The sequence below is a fragment of the Peromyscus maniculatus genome, chromosome 3, assembly GCF_049852395.1.
Source record: "Peromyscus maniculatus bairdii isolate BWxNUB_F1_BW_parent chromosome 3, HU_Pman_BW_mat_3.1, whole genome shotgun sequence".
In the NCBI taxonomy this organism is placed as follows: domain Eukaryota; kingdom Metazoa; phylum Chordata; class Mammalia; order Rodentia; family Cricetidae; genus Peromyscus; species Peromyscus maniculatus.
This window is the reverse complement of record NC_134854.1, coordinates 95,332,344-95,359,804: the sequence shown is the minus strand read 5'-3', so window position 1 is coordinate 95,359,804 and position 27,461 is coordinate 95,332,344. Positions and strand designations below refer to the sequence as shown.

The 27,461-nt window shown below is 46.1% G+C and overlaps 1 protein-coding gene across 2 annotated transcripts in view; it reads right to left on the bottom strand.

Annotated features, from left to right (window-relative positions):
* Nucleotides 1–589: 589 nt before the first annotated feature.
* Nucleotides 590–27,461, bottom strand: part of Suclg1 (succinate-CoA ligase GDP/ADP-forming subunit alpha) — a 32,875-nt gene continuing 6,003 nt past the window's right edge. For both annotated transcript variants that reach the window (XM_006986528.3, XM_016005061.3), the window contains exons 2-9: nucleotides 24,610–24,713; nucleotides 20,083–20,199; nucleotides 17,870–18,082; nucleotides 17,644–17,701; nucleotides 12,086–12,169; nucleotides 10,470–10,621; nucleotides 2,580–2,768; nucleotides 590–812 (exon numbers count right to left, since the gene is read on the bottom strand). In XM_006986528.3, the coding sequence (XP_006986590.2) occupies nucleotides 786–812; nucleotides 2,580–2,768; nucleotides 10,470–10,621; nucleotides 12,086–12,169; nucleotides 17,644–17,701; nucleotides 17,870–18,082; nucleotides 20,083–20,199; nucleotides 24,610–24,713 (944 nt within the window). In that variant the 3' untranslated portion in view covers nucleotides 590–785. The remainder of the gene's footprint in view (nucleotides 813–2,579; nucleotides 2,769–10,469; nucleotides 10,622–12,085; nucleotides 12,170–17,643; nucleotides 17,702–17,869; nucleotides 18,083–20,082; nucleotides 20,200–24,609; nucleotides 24,714–27,461) is intronic.

Below are 27,461 nucleotides of genomic sequence, written 5' to 3'. Positions count from 1 at the left end.
CTTCCCCACTCCAGAATGTAAGTTAGGGTTGGGCCTGCCATATTTAGTGACAAATTCCCACTGAAGCTTCCAGTTACAAGCTTTTTTTAAACACAAGACTGCACAACCAATGGCTTTCTTCCATCTTGCAGTAAGTATCCAAACCTCAAGCTGGGATGGAAGCAGTGGAAAAGGAGGAGGTGCCCTGTGTCCAGCCACAGTGAAGCACTTTAGTAAGCCCTCTCCACTTCCCAAGGGCGGGAGCTTCCGGCCTGCACAATGACGGTGGGGATGGGTAAGGCTCCAGAGCAAGCCAGGTGGCCTTCCTGCAGGCCAGAGACTTTAGACATTTATGTCCTACTCCCTGGTGAACTGGACAGTGAAGACTTCTATGTGCAAATGAGCTATGACCCCAAGGTCTAAGGTGTATGTCTAGAACACTTAGACAAACGCCATAACAGAGTTGTTAGAGTCTCATTCTGTTATGTTTTCCACAGAGCCATTAGCCATTTGCACACATGTACACACGCATGCGCGCACGCGCGCACATACACACACACGCACACCCCTCCATCCCACCACCACTGCCGGAATGATGACAAGTCTCATGTTCAAATCAAATGATAGATTTATTATCTGTCTCTGTTACACAGTACGTGAAAATAGCTCAATTTCGGACATTCTAAAATTTGCCTGGTTTCCCATGTGATGAGAGGCCAGTGTCAGATGTGTGAGCCAACACTCTGGACTGACTCTCAGTCTACAAGGATTCTTCCACAGCTTTAAAGAACTTCATGTCATGTCCTTCATAGCATCTTCCTCTTTTCAAATTCCTTCACAAACAGGAGAGAAGAAAAAATGCACATTACATTCATGGGAAAGCGATCTTCAAAGCAGCACCCCCAGGACCTCGCCTCTGCAGAGGTAAAATGTACGAGAGGGACCAGGGTTCTTGCGCACTTGGTAACTACTTTCAAATTGGCTGCTGCAGTGCCAGAGCGACAGACAGAGCTTGACTTTGTCCTGGAAACCCCAAAGCCAATAGGCTTTAATAATCCTGTCTTCACTGCAGGACTACTGCTGGGGCTGATGGGCACCACTGTTCAACTAAACCTGTAAGGCCATGTATGCGAATGTAACAGGCCACCTGATAAGACAATGAAGACTTTCTCGGAGAAGAAAACTCAACACTGACTCAGCTAGAATTTGAACAAAACGTCAAGAACCTTAGAAATGCCCGAAACACACAAATACCCTAGCCAGAAGGAGCAAGGGCAGCAGCCAGGCTGTAGCACTGGAAAGGCGCTGCCTGTCACCCGCAGGAGCAGAGCAGTAAGGCCCACGAAAGGCACTTGCTTTTTACCCTTGCCTGGGTTTCAATCGCACTTCTCCATATATGGAATATGATATTCAGAAGGCAAGAGATGCAAAGATTTGGTCAAACAAGGAGTCTTTTAGAATTCCTAAGATGAGGGCAAAGTTCACAGGAAAGCAGAACTTTTGAATTCTCTGATAACTGTTCCCTCCCTGGAAAATAACTGTGCCTATTTTCAGCTTAAGACATAGTGTTTTGTTATTAAGAGACAAAGGCCGTACGGAGCTGTTGTCTTGTCTACCTTTCTTTTTGTTTTGTCAAGGTTAAAACTCAGAGGAAAGAGGAAAACAGTAAAATACAGGAGGGGAGAGCCGTGCTATTCAAGACATACTGAGAATCAGTGCGGAGACCACAGGGAACAGATCAACTGAGGGTGTGTGTTTTGCACTACAGCATCCTATCAGAAAGGAAAAGCAATGGCATCCGACATGGGGCTCCTCTAACCAGCGAGCAGAGGACAGCACCGCACAGTCGGCCACCGCACACCTGGTCACAGCCCAGGCCCACCCTCCTCAGGCCCCCACTCTCAGCACCCCTGTTTGCTTCCTTACTGAACTGCAGCCCCTCTCTCTGGAAAGTGCTATCTGTGGAGTTAGGATGGCAAGATCCCAATTTTCTGGGAACCCAAACATGAAACACAAAGCTGCAGCCCTTGCACACCCACAGGGTGCCTGCGGCCTGCGAAATGCTTCTGTGCATGCCATGCCTTGTCACTGACAAAGGCACGGATGTCTACACTTCAATCAGGGTTGGGTTTCTTTTTGGGGGGGGGTGGGGGGAGCAAGAGTGTTCAAAGAAGGTTTCTCTGTGCAGCTCTGGCTGTCCTGGGGCTCACTGTAGGCCAGGCTGGCCCCCAACTCAGAGATCCACCTGCCTCTGCCTCCTGAGTGCTGGGAGTAAAGGCCCAAGCTTCCATCGCCTGGCTTAGAAGGTTTACATTAGGGCAGTGGCTCTCAACCTTCCAAATGCTGCGACCCTTTAATACAGTTCCTCATGCTGTGTGACCCCAACCATAAAATTATTTTGTTGCTACTTCATAGCCGTAATTTTGCTACTGTTATGAATCATAATGTAAATATCTGATGTGCAGGATGGTCTCAGGTGACCCTTGTGAAAGGATCATTCAACCCCCGGGGGTGGAGACCGACCAGTGGAGAACCGCTGCACTAGGGCATGAGAACATCAAGCTATGGAGAGAGAAGGAACATGGCCACTGTGTGCTCACCTTATACATGGCGGTTCCCAGCTGTGCGGGGGACATGCTCACAACAACCCCCGCACTCTGAAGGGCAGCGATCTTCTCTTTAGCGCCACCTTTCCCTCCAGCAATAATGGCCCCTGCATGGCCCATCCTTCTGCCAGGGGGAGCAGTTATACCAGCAATGAAGGACACTACAGGCTTGGAATTTGCCCCCTGGAGAGAGAGAGACATTTTCAATAACAGAAGAGTAAGTCAATCAAACTGGACCTGAAATCCCGGACTGTTGGTAAACAGGAAGTGGCTTGGGAAGGAAAAGTCCATCACTCAACCCCAACAATGAAGTACTCTCCTGAGAGAGACACAGCTTTCCACACGAAGGCAGAAGCTGCCCTGAGCAGACTACCTGCTGAGTATCAACACTGTCCCACAAGCACACACATGAACCTTTCTTTTGATAACCAAAAAAGCACACCCACCTGAAAATTTTGTTTTGTGATTTGTGACAATAAATTAAGACTCAAGAACAGTTGACTTGTTTTACTTCTACACAACTTCTTATCTTGAGTTGTTATTATAATTCTTATCCTTAATAAATATCCTCCAAGAAAAAGATGAGGGGTGATGGGCACAGGGAAGGAACCAGGACTTGGACTCAATTTCCTAGTAAGGCTGAATGTTCTTGGACCCAGCCCATCACTAATACAGACCTGAACGTCCTCAAATATGATGAAATGGATGACAGTTACTAGTTCTTTCTACTCTAAAATTCTACAGTCTAAGTTAATTGAGGTTGACTTTGATACATCTAGTACACAAACCCATTTACATTAACTATCATTGGACTAGATTTTGACATTAAATTTTCTTAAAGCCCACACACAGGAACCAGTGGTTTCTAAGCTCTGGGCTTGCATTGTAATTGAGGAAATACTATCAAGTATCCTATCAATCCATCATGAGATACCACACATCAACACATGACTACATATGGTCAGGCTTCACAATGAATCTAAGGAGAACAGGTCTGAAGCATGGATCAAGAGCTTCATTCAGTTGCTACTGTCTTCCCCACCCCATCCCACCTCCCAACACACACAGCAGCTCTCAAATTATTTAGTCTGGAGACCTTGGATACTTATAAAAGTTATTAAGAATCTCAAAGCACTTTTGTTCATATAAATAACCAAAGTCCATTCAAATATGCAACCTCTATGTATATCAATGTCTCAGCACTAAATTCTGAGCTATTTATTCTTTGTAATGATATCCAATGATATTTAATATATTAAAAATTAAAACTGAGGGCCAGTGAAATGGCTCAGCTGGCAAAGGCACTTGCCCTGAAGGCTTGGTGATCTGAGTTCACTTCCTGGAACCCATATAAAGGTGAAGGGAGACTCTATGAAGTTGTCTACTGAAATCCACATGAATGCTAAGGCATGTGAGGACCCATCCACACCCACACACATAAAATGTAAAACTGAGGATTTTTATAAAAATATAAAGTTTTGTAAAAACACAAAAATATTTGTGAAGTCACTTAAAAATCAACTTCTTTTTAAATAGTGTCTAAAACATTCTGGTGAGGCAAGTGGCATTTTACAACTAACTTCTACAACTCTGACTGCTTAACTTAATAAGTGGCCAATCATATCTTCTTTTGCAATTGATCTGTTGTGACAATTCATTTAGCTGAAGTACAAGAAGAAAATCCAGCCTTGGGCAGACAGATGGAGAAGGATGATGTGTTTTAACTGCCTTCGGAATGCCTAAATACTCTCTAGTACTAAACAAGCCTCTTCAAGTGGTCATTTTTCAAAGGTCACATGTAATGCTGCAATCTGAAGCCACAGTGCTATGGAACAATCCTTTCTACACTATGAATATGCATTATTCTCATTAGTTAATACAGGCCAGTAGCTGGGTAGGAAGTTAGGCAGGAAAGCCAAACTGAGAATGATGGGAAGGAGGGTGGAGTCAAGAGAGATGCCAGCCAGCTGCCCAGGAAGCAAGACATGCCAGAGGACAGGTAAAGCCACAAGCCATGTGGCAATACATAGTTAAATAGAAATGGTTTGATTTAAATGTAAGAGTTAGGCAGTTACAAGCCTGAGCTATCAGCTGAGCATTTATAATTCATATTCGGTCTCTGAGTCGGTTATTTGGGACTGGCAGTAGGGACAGGAAATGTCCATTTATACCACAGCAATCAATTTCTGTTCTTTGTCCTTCCGAAATTCCTTCATCTGTCTTAGTGTCTGAATGGCTCTTTAATCCACAATGGTTTTGTAACAGAAACTGTTAAATTGGAAAATAACTGTTCAGTAGGTATGCACATCTTCCAAATGCTTCCAAATTTAACCATTCAGTGTCCACAAGCACAGGCCACATTGTACCAGCACCAATCGCAAGAGAAAAGTCTCTTACAGAAAACAGAAGATCCTAAGTTCACGGTGGCAGAAAGCATTTTCTAAACTGTTGCTAGAAAGCTCAACTTGTATCATTAGCAACAAGCAGCAGGGCAGCTTTCTTACTGAGTTCTGAAAGACATTCTGTCAGATACCCAAGTCCAGTGAACCAGCTTGTTTGCCAGCCACTCTTCCAAGCAAAGCTAGCATCCACTGGAAGTGGCTGTGAGAAAAAGAGCTGCAAACCACAGGAAAACGTAATGGAACCCAGCTACTATCACAAAAGCTTAAGAAGTCTTGGTGGTATTTTAGCTTTTGTATATAGATTAGCCGATTCCTACAATAATTTTCTTGTGTGCTACGTGCGGTTCCAAGAACTTCTAACAGTGTATTTATCTAAAATACCTTCCAAGCATCCAAGGCCAAATGATCTCCTGAACTAAGGTAATAATACCCTTAGGGAAACAACACCTGTCTCCTAGGTCAGGCAGATAGCTTTATTTCTTGTGCAATTTTAGCTGAGACCCTCCTTTCTTATACAGCCTTACTAACATTATAGACTCCTAACTTCTTACCTAACCACTTCTAGGAATGTAGACTGAGCACATAAATTCTCTTTTCTTGATATACTAACCAATCATTAGCTCTCAGTTGACCTCCTCCTTTACCACCCTCTTTTTGGGTTGTAAAACAAAACCTAATGGTCACTCCCTGAGGAAAACTCTTGTCTGCCTTTATGACCCTGTAGGAATTCAAGCCTGGTGACCTTGCTTGGCCAGAGGATTGCTACTGCTTGGTTTTATAACGGAATACCTGAGAGATGAGGGAGCAGAGAGGTATAAGGAGACTTAGGGGAGAATTTTGGAGGACGAGACAGAGAAGAGAAAAGAGAATAGAAGAACTAGATGAGGAGGAACTAGATTGAAGGGCTAGAAGAGAGTACTAGAGGAACAAGATGGAAGATGAGGAAGAGCCAGATGGGGAAGAACAAGATGAGGAAGAAGGAGATGAGAAAGGAGGAGATGGGAGAGGAGCTAAGATGGGAAGGAACTAGATGGATGAGAACCTAGATGGGGCAGAACTGCGATAAGAGAATTAAGCTAGAACTTAAAGAGAACTGCAGATAAATGAAGAGAGAAATCAGGGAAGGAAGGAGCCAGGCATGCGAACAGAACTGAAGCTGTGTAGATAGGATTTTATCCCAGAGGAATAAAGTAGATGGACAAAGAGCTCAGTGTACTTAGATTCTTTCCCAAAAATGATTCTTGCCATTTGTAGCTTCTCTTCTGGGCCCCTGGGAAGACCACTATTAAGGCGGGTCCTTAATAATATTTGAGAAGAAAGCACTCCCAGCTCATCACAAAATAGTCTCAAGATTCACAATTCAATAAAGCTAATAACTCTTTGGCTTCACCAGGAACACTCCTAAGTAAAACTGACTTTCTTTTTAGCCACAGATCCCCAGAGCTAGCCCAATGAAACCTTCTGGTCTTGGTTTCTTGGTTCTGCAGGTTCCACCAGGTTCTGCAGGCCTGCCATGGCTGGCCCTGGCCCTGGCCCCCATTGCTCTTGCCTGCTGTAGAGGAAGCACCCTGACTTCTCCTACTCTGCACTTGGCTCAAAATGCTCCTCACCCTCCATGCACATATGCAGCTTTTCACCTATGACTCATCCCTGCCCCCCTCCCGACAGAAGCCTTTCCTGAAGCCTTCTCCCCCATCCCACCAAGGTCCTAGGCTGACTGGCTCCCGAGGCCCTGCTCTGCCTCTTACATGTGTCTATCACACACAGAGCACACTGGCTGATCGCTTCTTCCCATGTTCTTCTACTAACAATGAGTTCCCTGAACATCAAAGCCTCCCTCAGTTCCCTGAGCCCAGCACCACTGCAGTGCCTGAGATGGAGAATACACAGCAAACAGGCTCCAGTCATTCATACATTCCTTTGCGGTCTTGCACAGACTATGGGAATCTCCTATTTGAGTGGTCTTAACTTCTACGTCCTCTGTTCCCTAATAGCCCCCCTAAAATGGCAATGCTACCGCACTAGGAAAAGATTATAAGCTTCGAATGCCAAACAAAATTATGCTCTGTCTCACTGACAAAGAGCCAATGGAGACTTCTGAAGCGGAGAAAAACAGAATTAGACAGCAGGAGGGGTGGTGAGAAATCAGGACAGAGTGGTGAGAAATACGAAAAGCCTAAACACAAGGACAAGGACTGGCGGTGGTGGCTCAGGGCACTCAGCACAGTCCAGGGTGACTGTCCCATCCTTCACCATCTGCCTGCTTCACCCTTCAGCAGACACTACCTATTACTTACTCCAAACCATGTATTATCTGTTTATATAACAAACACTCTGTCTTAAGCTGCTTAACCTTGAACCACGTATAGATTAGGCTCTCAAATAAAAAAATAAATAAGACACAAACAAGCTCTGCAAAAACCAATCAGAAATAATGAATGAAACAAATGTGCATGCTTTCCACTAAACTTGTAAACTGGTTAAGGAATTCAGAGTTCAGACCCACACTTTAATGTTAATTTAACAGTGTGACATAGTATCTGATTTTTTTTCTCGAGAGGTGAATTTTTACTTAAACGTTCAAACTTTTCTGAACTTATGACAGCAGCTAACAATCCATCCTGCTCATTAATCAGCACTCATCAGGGCTTTCTATGGACTATGCCAAGGAGACCAGCACCCTAACATCCACAAGCAGCAAGCTGGCACATGCTAAGGGGCATGGACCTGAGGAGGTGGGGGGGGGGGGTCTGCAAGGAACTAGAACATGAGCCAAATGGGGCCTAGAGTCATACTTTCACCAGTGTGATACACACTTCAGTGGACAATTTAAAAGGAGAGATTTCATTTCCACTCATTGTTTCAGAGGGTTTGTTCAATCCAGACTAGGCATGCTCTCCCACTATGATATGTGTGTGGCAGAGAAACGTGGTCTGCTGATGTCTCTGCAGCCAGTAAGCAGACAGAGCAAGAAGGGGCTAGGGCAAAATAATGCCTCAAGGACTTGCCTCTAGTGACCTGCTTCCTCCCACTAGGCCCATCGCCTAAAGTTTCAGAACCTCCATAGTACTACCAGCAAGGGACCAAGCCCTCCACATGTGATTATACGGACACTTCATCCAGAGCATAACATGTGCTGTGGGAAACTCTGATTGGTTTTACCCAGAGACAAAAGGTCCCATGGCCTGGGAGAGAAACCAGTGGCTGGGGAGAAGTAGAGACATCAGGGGAGGCATGACTGGGACAGTCCATGTGAGCAAGAAGAGGCACAATGCAGAGCGGCATGAGGAACTGTAGGTGAGACTCTGGATCTGGACCTATCACTGCATGGACACAGAGGGTAGGAAAAGTAAAGAAAGCAGCATGGAGGAGCCTGCCGTGGATAGGAGCGTGTAAGATAATCACACAGGATGCTTAGGAACAGATACAGGAAACAGACCGGGGAAGAGGAACAAGGAGACCACTGAGAAGCCCCCAGAGGACAAAGGAGTCTGAGCTCTAGCGGAGGCCCCTGGGAACCTCTGCAAACACAGCAGGAGAATGCCGGCAGCTCAGTCCTCCAAGACTGCTTCCCTCCCGATGTCACTGTGTCATCCAGACTCCCTGACCCTCCCACACACTCCAGCAGGCCTGTGCCAAGGAGAAGACCAAAGGGGCAGCTAAGGAACACTCTCAACAGAAACAAGACTGCGGGGGGGGGGGGGGGGGGGGGGGGGGGTAGGGAGTGGAGGACAGGAGGGAAAGATGCAGAGGTGAGGGGCTAGCTGGGCCACAGCTACCCACGTTAGAACTTCAGATCCCTACGGAAGATCAAGAACACTCAGAACAGGCCCCGGAAGCTCCTGAAAGCACAGGTAAGTGAAGGACACTGTGTACAAGATGCAGGTGACATTACTGGCTCCTTTAACATGACCATATTCACAATTTCCCCTCTGGCATTTCCTTTATCCCCTCCTCAGGTCTTTCTTCCAAAAGCACTAAAGGGAGGTTATCTTCCCCCCTCTTTCATTTTTCACTTTATTGTGCATGCGGGTTTTTGTAGCAGATATCTTAGAGAGTCTTATTAATAAAATCAAACCCAGGGCCAGTTATTGGGGTGAAATGCTGGATGGTCAGAGAGACAGAACAAGCCACAGCTAACCTCACCTGGCCAACTTCTCAGCTGTTCTTGTTTCCTCAGACTGGAAGCCTCTGTGTCCTCATATCCCAATGGCTCTCAGCTGAACTGTGCTGCTAGAAGCCTGAAAGCTTAACCAGCCAAATGCTTAACCAGCCAAATGCTTAACCAGCCAAATGCTTAACCAGCCAAATGCTTCTAGTTTCTGGTCCTCACGCCTTATATACCTTTCTGCTTTCTACCATCACTCCCTGGGATTAAAGGTGTGATGAGTCACCATGCCTGTCTGTATCCTTGAACACTTGGATTTCTGCCTCTGGAATGCTAGGATTAAAGGCATGTGCCACCACTGCCTATCCTTTATTTTTAATACTGTGGCTGCTCTGTCTCTGAGCCCAGATAAGTTTATTAGCATGCACAATATTTGGGGGAACACAATACCACAGGTTTTGCCTGCTCGTGTGCATGTTCGTTAAGTTACGTGCCTGTACCTGTGGAGGCCAGAAGAGAGCACCAGATTCCCTAGAACTGGATTCACAGACAATTGAGAGCCACCGCATGGGAGTGGGGACCTGAACCCAGGTCCTCTGCAAGAGCAGCAAGTGCTCTTAACCTCTGAGCCACCTCTCCAGCCCCATCTCACCTCTCCTGCTTGGCCAGCTCTCAGACACATCTCCCAGAGCACAGCGGGGCTGGGGCAGTGGCCTCCTTCTGGCATTGTGGCATCCCTTCCCTCGCCCCTCACCTACCAAATCCCAACAGAGGAGCTAAACAGTATGTTGGCCTAGCAGCGCACTACTCCTTAGTTAACTCTAAGGCAGAGGCAACAGGGAAGCCTTCCCCTGGAGGATACAGAAAGCCTTTTTTCCCTACCCAATCTTTGGTGCTAAGTCCTTTCTCCAAGCAAAGACTAAAGCTAGCAGGAGGGAAAAAAAAAAAATCACAGAGAAGGCTATGTAAGAAATTCTCTTTAGAGGGCCAGCCTTGAGAAAGACAAAGGATATTTATTTCCCTTGGAATTTAGAGAAAGAACACCGGGGACCTTGGATTTAAGCCTCAAGTCAAGTGTGGGCTTCGACCCACGGCCTGAATTCTCTCCACTTAGCAGGAGGCTACACAGTGTGGGTGATGCCTGGGGAGAAGAGGCATGAAGAGCCGTAGAGAAGAACATTATGGGAAGCAGGAGAAAGGATGAGCTAAGAATCTAGAATTTTCTGAGTGTTACAGAATAGAAAGCCTAGATTTAAAGTTAGCTTTCACGTTTTCTTGAGAAATTAATTCATGAAAAAATTAAAGATAATTTCTAAAACAAGCCCCAGGGTCAGTCAGTAGCAGAGACCTCTACTCTTCCAAACACAAACTTACTGAATTGTGTTCCTTCAAGAATTCGGCAGCTTGTTCTTCAGCATGACCACCAATTTCACCAATCAGTATGATGCCTTCTGTGGCCGGATCTTTCAGGAAGACGTCAAGGCAATCAATAAAATTTGTCCCATTAAAGGGGTCACCTCCAATGCCTGAGAAGGGCAAAGGATGTCAGTATTAGTCAAAAATGCAAGGACAAACCATGGAACTTCTGTCAAAAAAAGTTCTAACTCAGTTTTCAGTCTCTGTACCCTTTCTCTTTAATATCTTCAGACTGCAGCCTCACTCTTCACCATTCAAAGATCACAAAGCGGCACTTGTTTCTGTTTATAGAAACATAGGTAAATGATCGTTTGCTGCCCGTCTTCACAAAACCACAATGAACAAATTTCTCTGCACAGAGAAATCCTTGACAAGTGTGCTGCAGAGAAACTACTAAGCCTGGAAACACACTGTCAGTGAGCAACAGGGTGGGAGGTTCCCAGGCCCCGCAGATCCCAGGCTGGGGCACGGCAGAGCCTGCACACAGGGCTCTCCTCTGACCACAGGGCACTGGAGAACTTGGAGAGCAGGGAAGCAAATGTCCTCTCCGCTCTGCCTGCCAACGCTGTAGTGTTTAAATTATAAACTTACAGAGGCTAGGGAGGCGTGGTCACCTCTCAGCCCATCTGTGAGAAGTGAAGCTGAGAAAGGGCAACAGCGTTGACTGCAGGCAGGCGTCAAGTCCTGGGCTCTGCTTCACAAGCATCAGACCTGTCCCTGGTGACTCCCCAGCCTCCATGAATGGCATCAGTACCCTCCATTTACAAGTGAAGAACTGAACCTCAAGAAGATGGAAATGGCAAGTCTGTTCAAAACCAGTTCTTCGTCTCCATTACACCAAATGATCTCATGCCTAATGTTGTGTCCCGCAAATAGAACAGCTTGATTCATGTTTTCAATTTGAATTTATTTATTTAGAGTATAATAAAAATACTCCAGGGCTCTGTTTTGTCATTTTTATTATAAAAAGATATTTTTAAAAAGCTTTTAAAAGGTATTCTGAGGATCTGAAGATTTAAAAATGAGAAACTTGTCTAGTTTTTAGAAAAGAAAAAAAAAAGACAGCTACTGTGTAAAAGCTACTCTGACTTGTTAAAGTGTCAGAGTCCTGGGTGGCACCAAGGGAAGCCCTGGGGCACATACCAGCCTCAACCTTGACTTTCTGCCCCGCAAGCTACACCTTTCAGCCTCAACTCAGAGGAGCCTCAGGGGTTGCCCAGAGAGAAACAGCGAGGCAAAGAATTCAATAGCTACAAAACACAAAATATAACTGTGATGACAGAATGCCAAATGTGAGGAGCCATTTCTTCACAGCAAATGAAATGAGTGATGCTTTGGGCACCACGCCCATCCACGGCCACCCGTCCTACAATGTGCACTCCTCAGCCTAGAAATCCGATCTTTAAAAATGCAGAAAGCACCACACTTCAGCAAAGCAAATGTGAGATCCCAACATCTCCTTCCTAGAACGGCACCAAAGCCTTTTATAAACCCTCGGGTAAGTCCTCGGGTAAACCGGCTTGCTCCTTGAGGACACTGCACTCCAATAAAGACCTGCGGTCAGGCTCACTCACCAATGCACAAGGACTGCCCCAGGCCAACCTGGGTTGTTTGGTGAACTGCTTCGTAAGTCAGCGTGCCAGATCTGGACACAATACCTTCAAAGGAAGAGAAAACTATCAGATGGTGTGGATGAGTGACTGCCAGATGCTAAGGAAACTAACACAGAACTGTAAAAAATTCTCCTCTTGATTTGCCACTTAGATCAACAGTATCTTCAAATGATGAAGACAAAAAAGAAAATATTTCATTAGTTATGGTAGTTTTATGATTATGAAACTAATGCCAAGACAAAGAAACAAAAAAACCTTAAAATCCCTCTTCTGAGACTTTACGGGGAGGAGAGTATTAATAGGAACTTGGTAGGCATAATCCTGCTTAGGACAGTGGAAGACTGGCTTTAGGTACCCCAGCCACTAAAGCATAAAGACAGCATTAACTGTACTTACCAACATTATCCACCCTCCCTCCCCACAACTATTTCTCTAAGACTTTTCACACAGTATACAGGCATGCCCCCTCTGGACTCAGCTAGCCTCCCGATCAGCTTCCTTACCGCATCAAGTCTACAGTGAGATCATCTAACTTCGCACCCAAGGTCTGTGGGAGGAGGGCAGCAGCAAGGGTCCAGTTGGGCTCACGGGGTTTGCCTGCGCTGCCCTGCACTTCCCAAAGGCAATTCGTGCATGCAGCAATCCATGCACTACTTACAACAACAGACACGAGATGCGGATATTCCTAATTCCATACAAGCTTAACTAACTGTAGTTGTTACAAAGTATTAACTTTTTTAAATGTCAAATAAAAAATATCAGAGCATTGACTGTCCTGAATCTCCTGCCTTGGGTAAGACTTTGTCCTAACAGTATGACCCTCCTATTAGGATTAGGAGAATTCTTGTCTGACTAAAACAAAGGCCATGACCAGGAGCTAACTGCAGCTTCAGTGCAGCATGTTCAGTCTGTGTCTCTGCTGTCACGGTTTACTCACAGGCATGACATATGTGATCTACACAAAGACACCTCTGTGCCCTAAGGACTCAGGCACACAAAACTACAGATTCTCCATGTAAAAGTCAAACTGGAAGCAAACATTCATGGCCCCCCAGCATGCCACCACGTTGTTCTTTTAGATGAGGTCTACACAGCTCCCTGCCAATGCTTCACCTTGTGGAGAACTCTGCACCAGCTCTCCAGCCCAGAACAATGCCCTCCCACAACCCTTGTTGTGTTCTAAAAGGAGTCAAACCATACACCAGGGCTCACATGGGAGGTTTACTGGGGAAGGCGGAGGAGAGGGATAGAGAAGGGGGCAGAGATCAAAAGAGAGAGAGATCGAGAGATCAAGAGAGACAGAGAGACAGGGGGATGGATAAGGCCCGCCTTTTATAAGGAAACAGGGCAAATGCTCACAGGGGGAGCTCTTAGTGGCTGCAGCTGAGGTCGATCCTGCCAGGACTCTAAGGGCAGGCCAGTAAGATGTCTAAATGCTAGCAGCCCTGACATACTCCCTGAATGCATTTCCTGTATTTCCTTCTTCCAAAGAACTGCATTCTTCCTCGTTATCCTTCATGCTTCCCTACCTTTTCACGTTCATTTTGCTTAAACTGGAGTGTCTCACCTCCCCCATCTGACAAAATGCCAACTCTCCATCAAAGACACACAGGAAGCTTGAGTGCTGCTTTCCCACACAGGTCCTTCCGAGACTGCCCCAATGGGAAGGAGACGATCTGCTTCTCTCCATCTCTTCTATAGCTAGCTCTTAACAGCGGGTGTTGAGAGAGGTTATGCCTTACACTCCACATCATAACCTCAGGTTGAGAACAACTTTCTGTACTAAATGGGTCACCACACAGCACAGCAGGAGAGCACACGGACTCCTCTCCCTGCTGAGGTCAGGACTGGTGAAGACAACACTCAATAGCCTATGGGTAACTATTTTGTTCTCTCTTGGTATTGTAACAAATTCTACGAAGTATTAGCAGCAGACCAAAGAATATAAACACTACTTAAAGAGGCAACAGGTTGTACAGAGCAGACCGCACCGAGCTCCTGCAACCTTACCAACTGCTGGCAGCGGGGCTGACAAGTTCCAAGAAGAAAGAAATCGACAAAAATTGTGATGTTGAATCTAACTCTACAGACTACACCATCAACAATGCCCTACAATGAAAACTATTCTTTGTAGCAGGAATCTTAACAGTTCTTATTAATAAAATCAAACCTGAGGCCAGTTATTGGGGTCAGTGCTGGTAGATCAGAGAGACAGAACAAGCCACAGCTATCTCACCTTGCCAATTCCTCAGCTGGTCCTGTTTCCTCAGACTGGAAGCCTCTGTCCTCATCCAGAATGAATCTCAGCTAAACTGTGTTGCTCCAAAGCCTGAAGGCTTAACCAGCCAAATGCTTAACCAGCCAAATACTTGACCAGCCAAATGCTTAACCAGCCAAATGCTTCTAGTTTCTGGTCCTCACACCTTATATACCTTTCTGCTTTCTACCACCATTCCCTGGGATTAAAGGTTTGCTTTCTGGGATTAAAGGCGTGATGAGTCACCAGCCTGTCTGTATCCTTGAACACATGGATTTCTGCCTCTGGAATGCTAGGATTCCAGTGTGTTACCACTGCCTATCCTTTATGTTTAATATTGTGGCTGCTCTGTCTGACCCCAGATAACTTTATTAGCATGCACAATATTTGGGGGAACACAATACCACAGTTCTTATTTAGCGTTAACACTTACGGTCGGTCATAGGTAGAGATAAACAAACTGCCACCAGCTATGACTTTGGAAAAACAGTATAGCTTAGTCAGCTAGCTGCAGAGAGTCTAAATTCAAGACTTAGCAGCACAGCTAACTTTGAATTGTGGGTTGGCCGTTGCCGTAAGGAACCAACCAAGTAACAGTACCATTTCCCAAGGCATTTTGAGAAAGTTTGTGACATCAATGCAAGCAAAGTAAGTCTCAGATGAAACACAGAAACAGTAATGGAAAGCTCGCTCTTCCCAAGTGCACCTCTTGGCCAGGAGTAAAGTTTGCCTTCACTTGGAACAATGGTCTCTTTTTCCCTTGCTTCTAAGGTTGGTCTCCAGAATGATGAACTTGCAGTCTGCTTTGCGTGCTCTTTGATAGCTGTTGCTGTTTCTAATAATATGGGGGCTCAGTTCATGAACCTACCTCACCAAAGGAGTGCCTCAGACCCCCTCCTAGGAGAAACACATCCTACCAGATCCTTTTTGGTGGCTCTTGGGGGCTAGGCCTCTGGCATTCTCCAAGTCAGCAAAAGAATCCAGATTTGGAAGTCTCTGGATAATATAGGAGAGTCCAAGGAAATTCCCAAGGGACCAGGACCACTCTGTGCACAGGCCAAAAGTAAGAAATGCTATGGAGACAGCAAAGTGGTCCTTCAGTGGTCAGGGTATCCTAGAAGTTGAGACTTGCCTTTGACATGAAACTCATTGCAAGAAACCTCCATAAAAGGGTTGAGCGCAAGATAATCCAGGATGGGAGAATAACCTAGGTTATTTTCAGTTCCCTCAGAGAACCTGGGAACCCTTCAGTCAGGTCTAGTAGAAGGAATGAAGACAGACAGACAGTGAGATAGTTAAATCTGATTGCCTTAGAAGATGCTGTCCAGCAACTACTTTTCTAGTTAGGTAGACGTGTCACAGGCTACTAGTGTTTTAAATTAGGATTAGCTACTTTAACAAGTTGGTTTCCAAAGGTCTTAAATTCCTGCCAACACAGGAAGTCACAGATCTTCTGATCTCAGCCCACGTAATATTCAAGTGGGATAAAAGGAGGCCAAGCAACAACTTGTGCCTGTGGGCGGAGGAGAGGCTAAATCACACCCAGACGACAACGGTGGGTGTCCACAGTTACAGCTCGTGTGACGCCACATAGGACAGGCATCATGTTGACCTTTAGCTGATGCAACAGCTATCAAAGAGCATGCAAAGCCAACTGCAAGGTCATCGTTCTGAAGACCAACCTTAGAAGCAAAGGAAAACAGGAGTCCAATAGATGGAGGATCTTGTGAGCCTAACAAGAGATTCTAACGGACTTTGATTTGGACATTTGGTAGCTTCATTCCTGTCAGGGGCCAAAGATGCCAGAAGTTTTGGGGGAGCTCTGATTTCTGATCTGGTTCCTGGATGATCCTTAGGATTACCTCTTTAGAGAGGCGGGAATTGTTAAAGTTGCAATGAAGGCGCTAAGAGAAAACCACTTCCCGTCAAGAGACAGACCCAACATTCCAATGGGGCCTGGAGACAGACCCAACATTCCAATGGGGCCAGGTAAATCTCCAGGCCAAGGAACCACCCCTAGGAAAGCAGGCTCACCCTAAATCATGCTAACAAAAGCCCACCTCAGGATTAGTTTCTTAGTTGACATCTTAAAGAATTTGAAGAAAAGAGTGTTTAAAGAAAAAAGAGGGATTCATAAGAAATGCCAAATATGAGTCTTTTCTATCAAATCCCAAAAAGTGTGTTAAAGATAAGGAATTCTTTTATCTCTCCCACCTTGAAAAACTTTTATGTGAATGTTTTAGTCCTCCCCACCCAGAAATACCTTTGTTTTCAGGCCCATAGCTCTATTCCAGGACTCTGATGGCCTGGAGACCATCAGAATCTGATGACCTTCTTCTCTGGAGCGGTGACCCTCCCCTTTCCTTCCTCCTTCAATTCCTGTGTGCCAACTCTTTTCAGACTAGCCAACTAAGACTGTGAGGTGGGACCCCAACCAGGAAGGAAAGGACAGTCACCACCTGAGTTGGACTAAAAGCCAAACACATGTCCTGTCGCTATGGGTCTGCTCTCCCAAGTGCACCCTCTGATCAACAGTAAAGACTAAAAGCCAAACGCATGTCCTGTGTCTATGGGTCTGCTCTCCCAAGTGCACCCTCTTGATCAACAGTCAAGGCCTGAGAAGACATTCTTCAACATCAGTCATCAGGGACATAAGATAAAACCCAGTGTGACACCATTTCATCCCCAAAGAACAGGTTCACTGAAGACAAGAACACTGGAAGATGAGGGGCAACTGGGACTCTCCATTGACGAGAATTCAAATGACACAGTCATCTCCTAGAACTATCTGGAAACTTCTCTAAAAGTCTAACATACTTATGTTCTTGTCAGTTTTGTCTAACAGCAATGAAAGTGTATCCACAGCAGGGCCTAGCTCCTAGTCTAGCTCCTGCTGCTCAACCCTGCAAACAGCCCAAATGACCACTGAGACAGTGGATTAACAGTGGTCACACCGCATAAAGAGACAGCTACTGAGCAAGAAGCTGCTATTCACCATGGACACAGACAACACAGAAGAACTCAGACTGAACAGAAGAGGAGTCACGGCTCTCCTCCCCCAGGTCATCATTGGCTCTACAGAATTACAACTAATTCTCAAACAGACCCATTATATTTAGGATCCATGACTGACTCACTGTAAGAATGAATTTGATCTATTACAGTCACACATTTATTTAGTTACAAATTCCCTGTGAGTTTTGAGTTTGGATGATGAAATTTTTATTTTTTAATCCATCAGAAAGTCACAAATTTTACTCACCTATTCTTCCTTTCTTGTGAATATGGCCAGGCATGATGCCAATTTTGCATTCTCCAGGCTAGAGGAAAGTAAATTGCAGTTTTCAGGCAAGTTTCAAAGAAAATTCTAACTCCAAAGTCTGTCTGTCTGTCTGTCTGTCTTCCCCCCCCTCCCCCCACACACACACGCTTGAACTGACTCACAAAAGGCCAACCGTGGGCTTCCCTCCTTCCTCTCTGGCACTCACATTGATGATTCCAGGGCAGTTGGGCCCAATCAGCCTGGTCTTGCCCTGCCGCGTCAGCTTGTGTCTGACCCGCACCATGTCCTGCTGTGGGATACCTTCAGTAATGCACACAACCAAGGGAACTTCGGCATCAATGGCTTCATCGATGGCAGCAGCGGCAAAAGCAGACGGTACATAAATGACAGAAGCTGTCGCTCCTGTTTTCTCTTTGGCCTGGAACGATAATCACAATCGGTTGAGTCATAAACTACACTCAACAGCCTGATCTGATGAAGGTCTAGGAAAGGGTCACAGGCAGGCTCCCCTCATCCGCCATTCTCCAGGCCAGGACATGGTCAGACTCCTTCTGTCCCCTTTGAATGTCACTGTGAATGAAGAGGTTCTACACATCTCAGCCCACAAAGGACAGTAACCCTAAGAGCACTGGCTGATGTGCACCTGTGTCCTCTTCTCCCTGAGGCCACGCAGAGCCTCACTGTTCCTCCCCAGACTCGCTAACAAGAGCCGGTGCCGCCTACCCAGCTTCAAACTCTGCACCTCCCTAGAAGAGCCAGGGAACCCAAGTGCTCAGAACTTGGCTTTCAAGCATGTATTTTAAATCTATAGTAAATATTACTGACAAACAGTAAAAGTAGACTGTTCCTTTTTATACAGATTTAGTGTGCGTGTGTGTGTGTGTGTGTGTGTGTGTGTGTGTGTGTGTGTGTGTGTGTGTGTGTGTGTATGCGTGCATGCCCTCAGGTGCCCTCAGAGGTCAGAAGGGGATGTTGGATCCCCTGGAGCTTCAGTTATAGGCAGCTGTCAGGAGTCCAGGTGGGTGCTGGAAAGTAACCAAACTTGCGTCTTCTAGAAGAGCAGCAAGTGCTCTCAATCTCACCCTGCGCCACTCCTCCAGCGCCTAAGTGTTCTTACCTGACATTTTACTTAAAGCATTCTTTGTAGCTGGAGAATTTCTCTCCAGCTCCCAAGTCCCACCAGTCCCAGAACCCACTTATAAAATAAAGACACAGACTCTTACATTATTTAAACTGCTTGGCCATTAGCTCAGGCCTATCATTGTCTAGCTCTCACTCTTATATTTAGCCCTTTTCTATTAATCTATACTTTGCCACATGGCTCGGCTTACTGGTACCTTACATCTTGCTTGTCCTGGCGGCGGCTCCAGGCAGTCCCTCTTCTCCTTCCTCCTACCTCAATTTTCCTCTCTGTTAGTCCCGCCTATACTTCCTGTCTGGCTATCGGCCAATCAGATTTATTTACATATAGCAATATCCACAGCAATTCTTACTAGAAATCAACAAATCAAACCAAGTGCAGATACATATATGGCCACACAGTAAGAATATAGGTAAAATAAGCATTAAGTTTACAGGGTGTCAATCTGACCACTGTTCTATGGTCATGACCTGATCCATATATGACCTTTGCACATATGCATTCTCCTACTCATCATTTTATTTTGTTTTTGTTTTTCTGAGACAGGGTCCCTCTAAGCAGCCCTGGCTGTCCTGGAACTCACTATATAGACCAGTCTGGCTTCAACTCACAGAGCTCTACCTGTCTCTGCTGGGATTAAAGGCATGCGTGAGCCCAATTCTCCATCCACCTTTCTGTGTGGCCAGGCCTCCTTGTCTACTGGAAGTCTTGTAGCCACAGAGGCTACAGAGCTATGAACGCAAGAGCAGCGGCTGTTCCACAGCAGTCCTGTGAAGGCTCTGCACAGGAATCCGTAAGCTTTCAGGGCACTCCTGACCCCGAGTATCCCAGTCTATAGATGAAGATGCTGAAGCCCGGGGGAGGGGCCCAGAAGGCCTCACCTCTCCCTGAAAGCTAACAGCAGGAAGGGGAGTCGTTCTCTTCAATGCCCTAGCCACTGATAAGGTACCCTTGCTCCAGTAGGCAGCCTCCAGTCCAGGCTCAGGCAAGCTTCTCCAATGAACTCAGCAGGCCACACACACGAAGACGCAAAGGAGAGAGATTCCTTGGGAGGAAGGGCTGGTCCAGTAAGAACGAAGAATGGAGCACGAGAATAACCAAATGGAGTACAGCTTTAGCAAAACTCATGTACTGGATCGTTCCGGCATTCCACTTTCTCTAGGTTATCGGACAGACACCAAGTAACTCTCCCAAAAGGCACAGTTAAGACCTCTGCCCACAGAATGCCAGTCTTTCCCTGCTGTTTTTTCTCCACAAACCCAGAAGCCATCACTTACTTCCTTCACAGTATTAAAGACGGGCAAGCCCAGGTGTGTCTTGCCGCCCTTCCCTGGCGTGGTTCCTCCCACGATTTTGGTGCCGTAATCCAAAGCCTGCTGGCTGTGAAAGGTACCCTGTGAGGAAAAGCACAAGACCCATGAATAAGGCAGAAGACAGCTGAGAAGCAAAGGCGATCTCAGCAACTTGGGAAAGAAACCCAAACACTAAGTGTTCCCAGGCAACAGCCCAGTCCAGCACTCTCGCCCACTTAGTGAGCTCTGCTGTCAGCACTGCAGTAAACTGGCTTCTCAAAGCCAGAAGAGCGCGGAGAGCCCTTCCTATTCCCTGCTGGAACTGGCTGCTGATCTGAGACACCCTGTTGCTTGCTTAGAAGGTCATTCCATTTCACCACCCTCGTCTCTTTGCAGCCCACTTTACCAACTGCAAACCCATGATGGATCATTGTATTTGTCCAACCATGGCCTTTTCACCTTTTTTTGTGGGGAGGAGGGAGGTTCAAGACAGGGTTTCTCTGTGTAGCTTTGTGCCTTTCCTGGGAGTCACTTGGTAGCCCAGTATGGCCTCGAACTCACAGAGATCCGCCTGGCTCTGCCTCCCTTAAATTACATACATAGCAAAAGCACAACTTGGTTTAATCTAATTCACCACCACCCACCGTCTCTCTCTCTCTCTCTCTCACACACACACACACACACACACACACACACACACACACACACACACACACATAGCTAAATAGTAACTAGAGAAAACCCAAGGCTGTGCTAACTGGTCTTACTTTAATTAAGGATCAGTCAATCCACGGGGAGTCTTTCAGACTTCCTGCCACTTCCTGCACTCCCAGTAACTCACTTTCTGTGACAGCCTTCCTGGGTTTGGGGACACCATCCTGCAGGGTATTTAACAGTATTCCCAGACTCTTCCCACAACATGCCATACCACACACACACACACACACACACCAAAATCCACCAAGTTGTAACAAGCACAATGGCTCCAGAGATTGGAAGAATCTTTCCCACTAACATCCAGGCCTCTGTTGTGTCCTGTTCCCTTCTCTCTTCCTCTTTTCCATCTCAGCTCATGACTTTTATGAAGCCACCCTTCCCAAGGCAGCAGTAGAATCTACATGGTGACCCTTGCCATTCACACTCCTCACACAACTCGCCAAGACCTCTGCCTGTAGTCACACACTCATCTGCCTATGTAACGTCTCTACCTACAGAGCTGGTAGGTATCTCTGACTGAACATACCTCCAACTGAGTTCCTGATTACCCTCTTCTCAATCTGCTCCATCTGTGGATGACTCCACTCCCACAGACATTCAGACTAAATGTATGACGTCACACAAATCCTTCTCCCTCTTAAACCCCCAATTTAGAGCCATTAGTAAATCTCACCACTGTATCCTGAAAACAGCCAGTCTCTCTCCTACCTTTTGCTGAGAAGTGTGATGGCTGACATCACCTCAACTCCCAGAAGCTTATTTTCCTTGCTCCCTTTGAATCTATTCCCCATGGCACCAAGAGTTATCCTATAAGACCTAAGAAAAATCATCCCATCTCTTTCTAGCTCACTAACTATGAAAGCAAACACACCGTGTGTCCTCACAGCAGAGCCCATACCTGTCAGCCCTCATTTACTGTCTGCCGTGAAGCTCTGACTGCAGCTTCCACATGGCAGGCGTGTGCCTGCCTGAAGGACTTGCTGTGTACCCTGCATAAAGCCTCCCCTCCCAAGGCATCTCCATGATTCGTTCACATATCTCCTCTGGATCCTGGACCTGTCTGCAAACCTTCCCTGACCACAAACCATCATCTCCCCGACACCAGCCACCTGACTCCACACACAACAGACACTCTTTCTCCTTTCCCGGGTCTGCTCCTCCACAGTGATTATACTTTCTAGCGCACCACATAATTCAGTCATGGATTTTGTTGATGTATTTCCTCCTCCCAGCTGAGAGGTACACTCCATGAAGACAGTGACTGCTGTTTACTGTGCTTATTCTAATATGGCACCTAATTCAACACATTACGTACAGCAGACACTCAACAACGACCAGTCAACAGTGACAGGTCTATGTGACAGGGACCTAAGAGTGCTGAGTCAACTACTTAAGTTCGGAATAATTTAACACATAAAAAATGTGACTTTACAGACTTTAGAAGCTTTTCAATTAAACTTCTCTTTACACTCGCGAACTCAGCCTAAGCGAATCGAACAGCTAGCCTGAAGCCAGTGATGGAGTTTTAGAAAGAGCCACAGGTCAGTGCTCTGCACTCTCTCCTTAAACAGTGCCATTCCCTGTGTGGTCTACAGACCAACTGATCAAGAGTGAAAAAGGAGCAAGACAGAAGGAAAAGAAAAAGACCCCGGAACAGAAAGGACAACAAAAGTCTAATTAAAAAAAAAATGTTTGCAAGCATGACAGTGTGACACTATTGTGACATTTACTATGTTTCACCAAAGTATTGATTCACTTTAGATCAGAAGGTCAAAACCAACACCCTAACAGATCCTTTACTGCTCACTCTGAGAAGCAATGGCCTACACTACACTGCCGGTCATATTTTTAGTCCCACTGTGCTAGTAAATAAAATCAGTGCTCCCAAGCAAAATAAGCTTTTTCCACACAGTTTTCATGCTAACACCACCCAGTCCCAGTGTGGAACAGGAACATTTCTGCAGCTCATAAGAGCCAGTAAAGAATCCTACAGCACCCTGGGAGTGTGCATAGCTAGAATCCACTCTAACATACAGACATTCTTCATTTACGTAAACAAGGTGTGCACTGAGAAAAAACTAACGTGATAAACTACAAGCTTCTGTGGCACTTAGTTCAACAGTCAGTCAAAACAAAAAACAACCAAAATTACTGAGACCATTAAGAGTCACAATTACTAAAACTGCAAACACAGGGGAAGTGAAAAGACCCCAAAACCAACACTCGGAAGGCAGAGGTAGTCAGATCTCTATGAGTTCAAAGCCAGCTGATGGACACATCGAGTTCCAGGCCAGCCAGGGCTTCAAAGTGAGGCTCTGTCTCAAAAAAAGGAAGGAAGGAAGGGAGGGAGGGAGGGAGGGAGGGAGGGAGGGAGGGAGGGAGGGAGGGAGGAAGGAAGGAAGGAAGGAAGGAAGGAAGGAAGGAAGGAAGGAAGGAAGGAAGGAAGGAAGGAAGGAAGGAAGGATAAAAGAAGGCTGGCCAGCCAACCCAGCATTCAAAGAATTAAACAAATCATTACCTAATTTAGGAAGTAGAGTCAGTTCCAAATAGTGCTTACATATGGAACACAGCTCTTACAAAGGTATCAGAGGTTCAAGTATCATAAGAACAGCATATAAAGTTCAAGAAAAAACAAACAAGCATAATAAACCCCCTCAAGAATTTGATTATATGCTATATAATATACCCAGAATTAGACTACACTTGGAAGGAAGGTGGAGAGTCACACCTCCTTCCCTCGGGATGTGTCTATCTTACTTTTGAGGATGTCTGTATGTGGACATGATATTTGTAACTCCTGGCTGGCCTTCCACCGTCCAGATTAAGGCTTGGCAATCTGGTCTGTGAGATTGTGCCCACATCTACTTTTGTAAATGACATTGTTTAGAACAATTCTACAGTAAAAATGCTATAAAACATGTACTATATACATACAAAATACTTGTACATGTGTTTATAAAATGAGACACACAGACCACAGAAATAAGTCAGAACAGCAAACACAACCCTGCCCTTTCCAGGATCACCTCTTCACTAACAACACCTACACAGCTTTTTCTAAAGCGAGAAAGAAATACCCAAGTTTACCATCTCCTTCCTCAGACAGAAAACTGGGGGACCTGTATTTGTCATCTGGAAGGACATATGCCAACTGAACAGAGGATTCCTGGGGAGCAGAACGGATGGAAAGAGGGAAAGGAGACTCTTGTGATGGTTCAATTGCAGAATCAAATCGTAGGTGCGTTTCAACTGACGCAAATTCTGACACAGGTAGAGGGAGGGGACTATGTGAATAGAAAAGAATGAAAACCAATATTTAAGAGCAAGTTTGCCCACTGGCTTCTTCAAAGACCACTTGCCCCAGAGAGAGAGCCCCAGGGGAAAGTCACCTGCTGGGTCATCTGCCCACACTTGCCAGGAGCCTGTCTGGGTTTGTGTGCTTCTCCACACTGAGGTGCAGATTCCATGGTTAACACGAGTTTTCCTTTCCTATTACCTGGTACTCACAGGAACAGTGACCTCCCACAGCACTGGAGGAAAACCAGGGGCACTTGCTAAAAGACAGGGAGTCCCCGACACGACACTGCCATTCCTCTGCATGCTCGAGCTGATTTTAAACGCAGTCACCATCTTACAGGCTTGCGACACCACCTGCCTTCCCCCTAACACACAGCCCCTTTCTGAGTGGTGTAGTTCTGTGCCAATCATATACAACTATTTTTATGCTATTAAAAGTAGAAAATAATTTTTTACATCTTTAGTCTGCACTTTAAATAAAAATGTAGATGCACATACCTGCTTGCCAGTGAATCCCTGGCAAATAACCTTCGTATTTTTATCGATATAGATGTGTTGCCGGGAAGCTGTATAAGACCCATGCCGTATCCCATTCTGCTGCACTGAGAAGAAAAGAAAATATGGCACGTTATAATTTTCCCACACTTTTGAAACATGAATTAAATTTAATAACCCAAATTTTTAAAAGGAGAAATCTTCTAACACAAGAGCAATGCTGTGACCACTTCTTAATTGAGACAGGTGCACCCCAGACACAAAATAGAAAAACAAACACAGGAGCCTGTTCCTTGTGACCAAGAAGCACAATCTTCTAGTACTTTCTGAACTGAGAAAGAAAAGCTGAAATTTGTAATTTTCATTCCCAAGGGAACCTGAGATTCAAATTTAAGGGTCTCAATTAAACCCTGCAATCATTCCTACTCATGCTCACTACATGCAGTACCCCACTCCGGCATGGGTCACAGCACCTGTGAACACCGGTGACCTAGGAAGCACACTTTAGGAATGTAAGAGCTACCACATTCCTCGGCAAGAGCAATGCAAAAAATGCTAAGTCCTGGGATAAATCTGCCTAAAATACAACCCAAGATCACTTGGCTTGTTCCCTTCTGATGTAGGATCCCAAAGCATACGTATTAAACAGAGAAAATAAAATGAGTTCCAAAGTAGATGAGAAGAGAAATATGAAAACAAACCAACAAAAAGCCACATTCCTAAGCTATGATTGGCAACCCACCTCAAGGGAGACTGAGGAAGTCTAGTAGTTACTATAACCCACCCCTAATTCAAAACTCAGTGCAAAGAAGAGCACGTGACTCACAATTATGAGTTGCCCTCTAAACCTTCACAGAGCCTCTTAGCCTGTCTTCTCTATGGCCCATCTCTACCTCTTCAAAGCAGCCGGGCCTTCTCCCTACCTAACTCAGAGGAGCCTGTGAAAGCTAGCTCCAGAAAAGACCTGTCTCCTCAGGCTTTTCTCGGAGCCTAGCCCACACTTTCCTACTTCCTAGTCTTCAGACCTCAGGTGCACAACTGGAGAGGCACCCACCAGAAGAGGTGTCTGAAGACCCAGTCCTCTAGGGAAGAAACCCTCTGCGGAAGAAGTGCTCTGCATGCACACTCACAGCTGCACCGCATGCACACACACAGCTGCACCGCATGCACACACACAGCTGTACCGCGGGCACACACAGCTGCACATGTACACACACAGCTGCACTGCATGCACACACACAACTGCATCCCATGCACACAGACAGCAGCACCACATGCACACAGACAGCTGTACCACATGTACACACACAGCTGCATCCCATGCACACACACACACAGCTGCATCCCATGCACACACACAGCTGCACCACGTGTACACACACAGCTGCACTGCACCTACACACACAGTTGTATTGTATGTACAAAGACAGTTGCACTGCATGTACACACAGCTGTATTGCATGTACAAACAGCTGTACCGCATGTACACACACAGCTGCACCACATGTACAGACAGCTGCACCCCTGGACCAGACTATGCTGAACAACGGGCTGTGAGGGCGCGCTGCAGCCACATCCTGGCTCAGGAACAGCCAAGCACCTGACCTGAGCCAAGAGATCCCACAACAGGGACTCAGGGCCTGTAGGGCTGACCCCACTGCACTGTGCAGCAGAGCCGGGGATGTTACTCAGATCATCTTTGCCCTTAGTTCACAGATTTACTGATAAAGATCACAAACAAGAAACACAACTGATGACAGAGGCAGAGCAACTCCCAATGAGATACCGACCTTCACTGACAGAGAAAACGAACACCCTAGATCAACCAGCAGGCCTGCAGGGAGGCCTGAAGTTGGCCATGATTATGCTGATGGTGAGAGCTATGAAGGCCACAACCTGGGCCATCTCCAGAGGCTCCAACACTGGCCAGGGGAGCCTTGGCACTGTTCCCAGAAGCAGCTGAAATCACTCTCAGGAACCAGACAGGCCTGGGCTAGTGCTCATGCTCCGCTGGTTTCCAGCAGTGCAAACCAGGGCATTGCTTTGGATCTCCTTAGCCTTAGTGTTCCCATCTGTAAATGGGTAACAGCTTTGTACAGGAAAGGTGTGGTGTTACCATGAAATGATGCCTGTAGACAAGGCAGCAAAGTGCCTGGTACATTCCTGAAACCCTACATGGGCACAAAGATAAATCTTCCCCTAAAACAGTGGTTCTCATCCTGTGGGTCGAGACCCTTTTGGGTGAGTCAAATGACCCTTTCACAGGGGTTGCCTAAGACCACTGGAAAGCATAGACATTTGCATCATGATTCCTTACAGTAGCAAAATTACAGTTATGAAGTCGCAACAAAAATAATTTTAAGGTTGAAGGTCACCACAGCATGAAGAGCTGTATTAAAGGGTCACAGCATTAGGAAGGTTGAGAACCACTGCCCTAACGAGAGAATATAAGGTTCACACTTTAAAATCAAGTAAGTCCAGCCATATATACTTTCTATGTACATAAGAAAGAAAGAGCTGGGTGGTGGTTGCACACACCTTTAATCCCAGCACTCAGGAGGCAGAGGCAGACGGATCTCTGTGAGTTCGAGGCCAGTCTGGTCTACAGAGTGAGATCCAGGAAAGGCGCAAAGCTACACAGAGAAACCCTGTCTTGAAAAACCAAAAAAAAAGAAAAAAAGGAAGGGAGGAAGGGAGGGAGGGAGGGAGGGAGGGAGGGAGGGAGAGAGAGGGAGGGAGGGAGGGAGGGAGGGAGGGAGGGAGGGAGGGAGAGAGAGAGAGAGAGGAAAGAAGGAAGGAAGGAACGGAGGGAGGGAGGGAGGGAGAGAGAGAGGGAGAGAGAGAGAGAGAGAGAG